This window comes from Telmatherina bonti, assembly GCF_933228915.1.
Source record: "Telmatherina bonti genome assembly, chromosome: 20".
In the NCBI taxonomy this organism is placed as follows: domain Eukaryota; kingdom Metazoa; phylum Chordata; class Actinopteri; order Atheriniformes; family Telmatherinidae; genus Telmatherina; species Telmatherina bonti.
The window spans coordinates 20,528,010-20,536,929 of record NC_136618.1 but is presented as its reverse complement, the minus strand read 5'-3'; the positions used below and the strand labels follow the sequence as shown (position 1 = coordinate 20,536,929).

At 39.1% G+C, this 8,920-nt stretch overlaps 1 protein-coding gene across 1 annotated transcript; it reads right to left on the bottom strand.

Moving 5' to 3' along the window:
* Positions 1-6,646: 6,646 nt before the first annotated feature.
* Positions 6,647-8,674, bottom strand: sox17 (SRY-box transcription factor 17). Its single transcript, XM_079260216.1, has 3 exons — positions 8,627-8,674; positions 8,184-8,545; positions 6,647-7,839 (listed from the first exon to the last, which is right to left on the bottom strand). The coding sequence occupies exons 2-3, from the start codon at positions 8,479-8,481 to the stop codon at positions 6,938-6,940; spliced, it is 1,200 nt and encodes a 399-aa protein (XP_079116342.1). The 5' UTR covers positions 8,482-8,545; positions 8,627-8,674; the 3' UTR covers positions 6,647-6,937.
* Positions 8,675-8,920: the final 246 nt, after the last annotated feature.

Here is an 8,920-nt window from a genome sequence, read left to right as displayed (position 1 = left end):
TCTGCGATATCAAAGTTCCAGTTCAAATCATCAGGGGTGGACTACATCTCACATCTGATGTTGCTACTAAATGTGTGCATTGAAACAGGTCAAGAAGACGTATCATGTCTCAGCAGAGATTACAGATCATGTCAGTCACAGCTTTCTGACACACTTGGGTTTTTTTGGGTTTTTTTTACAGTAGTGGTTTCTACATCCCGAAACGTATAAAATTAATTAAAAAACTGTTTATCTTATTAATAATAAAACGAATATATAAGCAAATATTAATCAAAATGCTTTCTTTAGATATTAAATGAAATATAATAAGTGTTTTTTATGTTTACTTTTTTTTTTTTTCCTGTTTAACAACTGTTAGAATAAATTATATAAACAATATGCAGCAATGATAAATGAAGATATTTATTGTTGTAGTTATATACTGCTAAAGCCAGCAGGATTATATTGGGCAAAAAAATAAATTCAGTCATTAAGAGCGGCTTCAGAATTTGTTTTTCACACACGCATGGACACACACACACACTTACACACACATTGGGTAAAGACTTCATTTGCTTCATGTAGTCCTGTGCACATCTGACCCCTGGTGGTTTTAAGCAGCATTGCAACCAACGTGTTGACAATCTCGAGAAAACTCAGCCACTCTTGCAAACTTCACCTAAAGAAAACATTGAAAAGAACAACTTCATATTTGTACACATGCAAGTTCTCTGTGATGGTGTTGTGATTTGTCACAGATGGCCCAGACCAGGCCCACATTAGAGGCGACAGGACCTGCAGATGGAGGAACACACTGTCAGCTTCTGGGGAACTGGAAGTGAACTGTTTGCTATTTCAGTAGAAATGTGTTTGATATTTGTTTGAAGTTCATAATCCAATAACACAGGCACAAATGCTCTTCCTGTGTGAGGGACAGCCGTCAGACTAATAGTGTTGTTGGGGAAAAAAAAGAACACCAAACAGTGTCTAGACATTGTGCTATAGTTAATGAAAACATTTATCTAAAAATGTGAATGAAATTAATCTTTTAAATGTTTTCTTGCCAATATCACATTTTCAAATTCATATTTGTTTAAAAAAAAAAGTGTTTGCAACTAAAAAATATCTCTATATAACCCACCAAAAATGAATATTTTTATTTGATATACATTTTTATCCAGCGTGATCAAAGGAAATCTCAAAATATCGCCAGCAAAGTTAAAGAAACTAAAACTTAGAAAATTAATAAAAGAAACAATAAATTAAAGAAAATGAATAAAAAGCAAGATTTGTTTTTAAATACTTTGATGAAACCCAAAGTAGCAAAAATTCAGATTTTATCACCACAAAACAAATGTGTCACATACTAACACATGCGCACAAATACACACACATTCACATTAAAACACAATGAGACAGCAAAGGCACTTGACCCAGGTCATGACACTCTGCCCTCTCTCCCCTTTATTTAGACTATATTTTTATGCATTTTTATTTTTTCAGGAAGTCCTACCGGCGATTCCCAAAATGGGTTGAGTGGTATGAATTTCACAGAGCATGACTTCCTCTCTGATAGAGGATGTTCCCAGCCAATCTTTCATGGATGAAGCAAACAGGAGTCATCGGAACAAGGAAGTGAGGACAGGTGCTCGCTAGAAGATTCAAAGATTGACAGAAAAAAAAAAGAAAACAGACAATGGTCCACGTTTATCTTTAGCAGCACACAGCTGAGCTCTTCACCATTACCAAATGAATTCACAGACATGAACATCTGCCAGTGTTCAATCAAATGTCCAAAATGCTGTGTTCAGCACTTTTGTTGGCTTGTAAACAGTTACACAGCCTCTATCGCATGGCTAAACTTTACACCTCAGTATGATTCCACTGTTGATCTCTTTTTTTTTTACTGCGTCAAAATTATAGAAGTAATTTTGTTTCGCATTTATGGTCTATCTATCTATCTATCTATCTATCTATCTATCTATCTATCTATCTATCTATCTATCTATCTATCTATCTATCTATCTATCTATCTATCTATCTATCTATCTATCTATCTATCTATCTATCTATCTATCTATCTATCTTATGAAATAAGATTGTAATTGCTGAATTTGGTTTTACTTTTACATGTGTGAATGTGTCATTTTAACCGCTCAGTTTTAGTTGGCAACTTACTCATCAGTTACTCACATTGCACAGTGTTCTTCGCTATTCATCAGCATTGCTCACTTTCCTTACATGATTCCCAAGAAGGGGGGTTTCAGACTGAACAGGGAATTCTGCAAAGAGGACATAAGCCTTAAAGAGAGCAAAGTGTGGTTGTATTCTGGCAACACCTTTAAGCCTCCCAAAGAACAACACAGCAGAGGAAGCTGACTGCTGATGTAGTCATCTTATACACACTACCCGCCTGGACACGAGCTAAAAATTGTCCTGAATGCCACGAGGGGATTCAGACAAAAGAACAGAGAGTGCTGAGCTGATCAGGAGAGGTTTGGAGTCGATTCAGCTCTCTGAGTCAATTCCTGAGTGTGAAACAAATGTACCTGTCAGCTTGAAAAATGGTCTTTACTACCAGTTCGCTACATAATTAGTCCGGCTACTGTAGTTCTACCTTCCTTTTTACCTACTGTAGTAATTTGTGCAGCAGCACTTGATTGTATCTATCTTTTGAAGCACTTTTCATTGTTTTTTTTCACACTCTAAAACCTTTTCCCTCCTGCTTTAACACTTCAATTTTAGAAGTTTCAATTAAAAAAATCTATTGGGTTTAAACAAAGATGAAAAATATGACGTTTGTAAATCTATTACAGTTCAGGTCTCTCATTTGAAGCAAATTTAAGTTGATTTTTAATAAAGTCTTTCATTTCCAATACTTTCTGTTTGTCCAGTTGGATTACTATAAAAATCAAGATGTATTTAGGAAAAAAAAACTTTGTCCTCTTCTGCACATGAAAAGTGGACACTTTTTGTGTGTGCAAAAAGAAAAGTTCGTGAATGAATGATTTGAAAACTGTTACTTTTCAGAGTTAGAATAAAATGCACTCCTGCAAAAGAGGAACGTTTTTATGTGAGAATAAAATTTTCTTAAGTCAAGCGTTTTTCCAAGAAAGTAAAAAAGCCTTGCAAACAGCTGTTACACCTTACAACCATGTCTGGCAGATTTAAAATATTTCCAACTCATTTGTGAGCAATGTGAATTTTGACATACTAGCTGACATATCAGCAAAGAAGAAAAAATCTATCAGGACCTGTTTAACTGATCAATTCACAGGAGAACTAACTATTACCAAATATGGCTGGAATCAGCAGAAAGATAAACTACTTAGTCAAGTATTGAGCACTGAACTGAAATTGACTGTATCTGTGAAACTATATATAGTGGAGCACAACTGGACCATGGTGTGACAGGCAGAGGCCATAAAAGCGACCGGGCCAGAGAGGGACAGCATTTGCCTGGGATTATGAGCAACCAGCCCTGCTTTAGACAATGGACACACCCTCTCCTGCAGCTGTTTCACATGCTGTATTTACTATCTACTATCAATGACTTAATCAGTTTGAGCCAAGCAATCTCTATCTGTCTGTTATTCTCTCTGAAACTAGACAAGGGATCAACATTTCAACATTTTTATTGAAACCAATCAGATTTTAATGATTTCTAAGTAAAGTGTCTTGTATGTTTATTGTAGAAACGATCCCCGAACTAAAGATTAGCTTTCACCCTAAAAAAAACGTGTTTGTGGTTTTTTTTATTTTAGGTTTATGCTTCATCATTTTCCTTACAGGGTAACTTCTTGCCACAGAATTATTAATTATGAAGATGACAAAATTGAGAAAAAACCATTTCGATGTATTATATAGTCTCACAGCCAACCTAAAAAGTTTTAATGATGTTGTAGGAAAAAATCAAAGTAAGTTTAAAATTTTGTGAAACTGGAGCCAAATATTTGTAATTTAGAAAATGCTTTAAAATTTTATTGTTTTAGAAGATCATTTATTAGATTATATTTCTTGATATGATCTTGAGATGCAACCTTTACATTTTGCAATTAATCATATTAGTTATGTGACATTAATAATTATTACTTGTGTAAATTGGAAAAATCTCTATTTGTTCATTCATATTTCTGTTTTTTTTAATGTCATAAATGTTGTATTACTGTTAAGAAACTCCTAAACTTGAAAAACGGATTGTTTCCTCCTCCTTTCCTGTTTCCATGAGATAGTTTCCAATAATTTCAAAGGGTGTGTTTTCCTACTTTACCCTGAAGCAGCGTTTAAAAATACCTTTAAGAAATAATTAACTGTGGTTTTAGTTTCTTTTTTGTTTGTTTTTTTTTGTTTGTTTTTTTTTGTTTTTTTTTTTTATTAAATCTGTGGGATAAGATATAAAATCAGTCACTGAATGAACCTTGTTTTCCTTATTCTTCAGTGATGTAAAGATGGAGGAGGGATGTCAATTATAGATAATTACTTGCACCTGGTTTCATCTTATCTGTGTAGTACATTCATTGTTTATTCAGTAGATTCAACCTGAACTGACACTTGCATGACATTGTAATGACATTATAATTGCTACTAAACCCTCTCACTAAACTTTGCCATGTTTGCGCCTCAGTCAGTCAAATACAGCTGATCTTTCTGGTTTGTTGAATTAAACTGCGGCCGACTGTGTGGTTAAATGGAGCTGTGTTTGTGAAAGGCAGCTACCTGAGATGAGATTAGGGCAGTGCCATGATTAAGTGCTGCTGTGTTAATGTAGCCGCCCGTGCTGCTGTAATCTCTGAGTGGCTCTCTGCACACCGCTGGCAGCAAAGCCTCAGGACTCACAAACACACGCTCTCACACACACACATGCACTGGCAATGGAAACACCATGAAGGGCCTGATTTCCTCTCAGATGCTCTCCCTTTGCTGTGACTGAAGTTCTTACATCTGGAAATGTCTTGTTGCTTCTGCTTGATAGAAACTCAGTGCTTTAAATCAAAGATAAAAAAAATACTTGTTCTTTACATCTTTGGAAGAATGTGGAAAAGAATCTGTGGATAAATTGTGTAAAATGAAGAGCTGTTTGCCTGAGATTCCATAAGTGTTCATCAGAAAGTATATGATGATTTTTTAAACTGAACAATTCAAACAGATAAAGAAAAATCATCTAATTTCCCCCTGCAATATTAAAAAAAAATAGCCTACTATTTTTCCTTTACATGTCTTTGTAATAATTTCTGAATTGGTTAATTTCATTCACTAAGGTCTCATCAATTAGCCCGGATCAATTAACCTGTGGAGATAATATCACCACCGACATGGGGGGTCTGCCTTGCCCTAAGTCCATGCAGGTGACCCCCACCCAGTCTGCTGAAGCCTCAGGGATCGAGGCCTGAGCCTGTTGTTATGCACCCATTAGTTGTAACAACAGGGAGGATAAACCTGCCACTCAGCTGCAGACTGAATTTAAACACATTTTCCACAATTACAGTGGATTCTCCCACGTAGCCCAAAGGGAAATTAGTCCGTTTGGGCAACAAAAGGGAAGCCAAAACATGTACGGACACCTTTAGCATATCAGGTTATTTTGAACTTAAGAGATTCATGTCTAAGAAACTAAGCCGTTTTTAATTTAAAATGACCATGTAATATACATATATATTTTGTCAATATTAAGAGCGTGGGAAGAGTCAGCAGTATTTACTTTGACATCAACAGCTTTTCTACAAGAGAGAATATTTTAAAACATTCAACATGAACAAAGCACACAAATATATATACACCTCTGGAACATGTTTCCTCTAAAGTGCTAAAAATGGATCATGAGGTCAGGGTGATTGACCCCTCTGAGAAGAACCTCTTCCTTTTAAAATAAGGGAAAAACTCTATTTATAAATCAGGAATCTTTCTGACTATAAATGCTCCCCAAGGTTCTCTGATTTCTCTGAAAACTTTGACCAGATAAGTTTTGTTCATGTTAAAAACAATGGACACGGTTCTGTGGATAAATATGTCAGTCGGTTAGTGTAGCCACAGAAATAAAACCTGAAGTCATTGCTATGTTATTAAGCACGGGTGAAGGATAAAGACTGAGATAAACCTCACGTTTTGCTGTGTAAATATGCAAAAAAAAAAAAAAAGAAAAAAAAAAAGTGTCACCATTGTTCAGATGAGGCGTTAGTGGGCCATGCTGAATTCTAATGGCCTCTAACATTAATCAGAAGAGGCTAAATCATTTACAGGCAGGATGTCCGGAGCATAAACCCCACTACCATGCTGTGAAAACAGCACGCCATGTGTAACACACACTGAGGTTACCTCCACGCTGGTCAGGCCAGGAAGCCAGGTTGCTGGTGCCCTGCTTCCAGGTGAGTAAGTGCTGCTGGTGGAAGCCCATTCAGCTCCACGTGGAAGAAGGAAAAACAAACCCAAACCATAGAAAATCCAGAAAAGAAACGGCTAAAAGAAATATTATTGACAAATGTTTAAATTAGAACTCAATCACAATTCATTGTGTGAGCGCCTTTCTTAGGGATTAAATAAAAGCTTAATTAAAAAAGTCATAAAATGGAAAGAATATGAAGAATAAAGACAAGAGAAAAATACTTTTTGGCAACATTTATTTCTCAAAAGTGCAAAAGTATAAAAAAAAAAACCCAAAACATTCATTATATACACAAACTATTAAAATAGTGACTGTACAATATTTATTATCACAAATGTACTCATATCCCTGCAAGACAAGTAGAGAAAAGTTAAAACCAGTGTTCAGATTAAAATATTTATGGCTTTACTAAGTGTTATTACACAGATACAGTACAACGTCCTCGTCAAAGCTGCATTTACCAGCTCAGCAGCCTCCCGTATCAGTAGTAAGAAATAAAAATAACGAATTTTTGTTCAAATTTAGCAACAGAGGTTTGAGGTCAGATCATGTGTCCTTGCAGCAGGGCCAGGGAGGAGGTTAGGAGTTGTTGTAGCTACAGTAATACACAGCTGTGCTGGCATCTGACAACACTGATGATATGAGGCTCTCAGGTCCTTGCATGCCAGCTTCTTGTGGCCCATACGGCAAGCCAGTCATGTCCACGCGTCCTGAAGAGGAGCTCAGGTACTGCTCAAACTCACTGCGGTCCACCTCAGCCAGAAGCTCGGAGTGGTGCATCTGCTCCACGCTGTCTGCTGAGTGAGAGTGGGAGTCGGGAGGTGGGGAGAGCTGTCCTGCCCCACCAGGGTGCCGTTTGGGGTGGCTAGGGTTGCAGTGCTGGGTGTAGTACATGGCCAAAGGATTGGGGCATCCCATGTAGGAAGGAGGGAGGGTGGAAGGCTGAGGGGCCTGCTCTGGAACTGAGGCTGCATGTCGGTGCAGGATGGCATTACTGTGGTGGTTGGAGAGAGGTTCTTGGGGTTGAAACTCTGTCACTTGGGAGTGGTAATATGCAGGCATCATGTGACAGTCCTCTTGTGAATGTGGAGGAAAGAACATGGAGTCTGACTCTACAGCATCCAGAGGAGACGTGTCAGGTGTGGGGAGACTGTAGGATTCATAAGAGGGACCCCCAAGAGCCTGAGCATCCCTGTAGTGACTGAGGGGCTGTGGTGGAACCTGGAAGCTGTGCTCGTGGTAGCCAAGGGCCAGACTCTCCACACAGACTCTGCCATCCCCGGGCATTGTCTGGCCTTGATGATCAGACACGCTGTGAACCAGAAAGCCAGAGTCCAGCCTCTTAATCCTCTTCACCTGCTTCCGCCGCCGGGGCCGGTACTTGTAGTTGGGGTGATCCTGCATGTGCTGAACCCGCAGCCGCTCGGCCTCCTCCACAAAGGGCTGTTTTTCTGTGACAGGAAGGGCTTTCCACGATTTCCCTGCAAGTCAAGAGGAGGGTGCATATCAGTGATATGTCAGCAGATACTGTATGTAGTCTGGTGATGAACACAGAAATAGCCTGTTGCCATTTTAGGTAACAGGGACAGGTTTTTGAGGTTACATCTGCTGCCTAACTCAAAGTAACTTTTACACGTCATCTGCAGCCTTGACCCCAACACCACCAAGACTTACAATCAATTAAACATCATGAAAATTAAAAACAAACCAAACCTAAAGCGCTTATAAAGTATGTAAAAAAAAGTTGAAACTCCGTGACAAACTATATCTATCTGTCAAATGAGTGAACAGCAACATTTCTAAATAAAAACTGTAATGTCCTTACCCAACATTTTGCTCAGCTCTGCGTTGTGCAGGTCCGGGTTTTGCTGCGCCAGCCTCTTGCGCTCATCCTTCGCCCAGACCATGAACGCGTTCATGGGTCGTCGGATCCGGGGTTCGCTCTTCGCGCGAGTCTGGCTGCTGGAGCTGGAAGCGCACGGCTCGTTCTTCACTTTGGTGTCCCCCAGAGGACTCAGAGGGTCGGCCCACTGGCAGTGTCCCATTCCAGACATCATGACTGACATCGCACACCTTGCCTGGGTCTGATCGTCGCTGGCGTAACCCGCATCGGGACTACTCATCTCTGTCCAGCTTGGAGGGGTTGGAGAGCCACCGAACAGCTCGCAGAGGCGATAGTAGCTACAGCTAGTGAGAAAGCTTAGAATTAAAAATGGAATTTCGGGTGATGCTGGATATCAGGCTGAAATATAAAAGCAATTTTTTCACATCCATTCGCTTCTCCCAGAAGTGCCACAGGACCGAAAGGTAGAGACAAATCAGCAGTGAATGTGGACGTTGGTTCTCTATAAACGCGCAGGCAGCCAATCATCATGTGGAGGGAGTGCCCGCTACTACAAAGGTGTAAAAAAGTTCAGAGGACCCCGCCTCCGATCCATGTTGGGAACGGTGAGAGCCGCCGGGCTGGAGGTTCATATTACCAGAATAAGTGACTTTGTGCATCTAGATAATAGATTCTGCATCGAGATTTAACACGTGTCTCACAATTGTCACCGTTTAATT

What these genes read in the sequence shown, in the direction of transcription:
- sox17 (XM_079260216.1), bottom strand. Translation starts at nt 8,481, where the DNA reads ATGAGTAGTCCCGATGCGGGTTACGCCAGCGACGATCAGACCCAGGCA. An exon ending in AGAGCTGAGCAAAATGTTGG is followed by an intron (nt 7,840 to 8,183) that starts GTAAGGACATTA and finishes CTTGACTTGCAG; the next exon opens with GGAAATCGTGGAAAGCCCTT.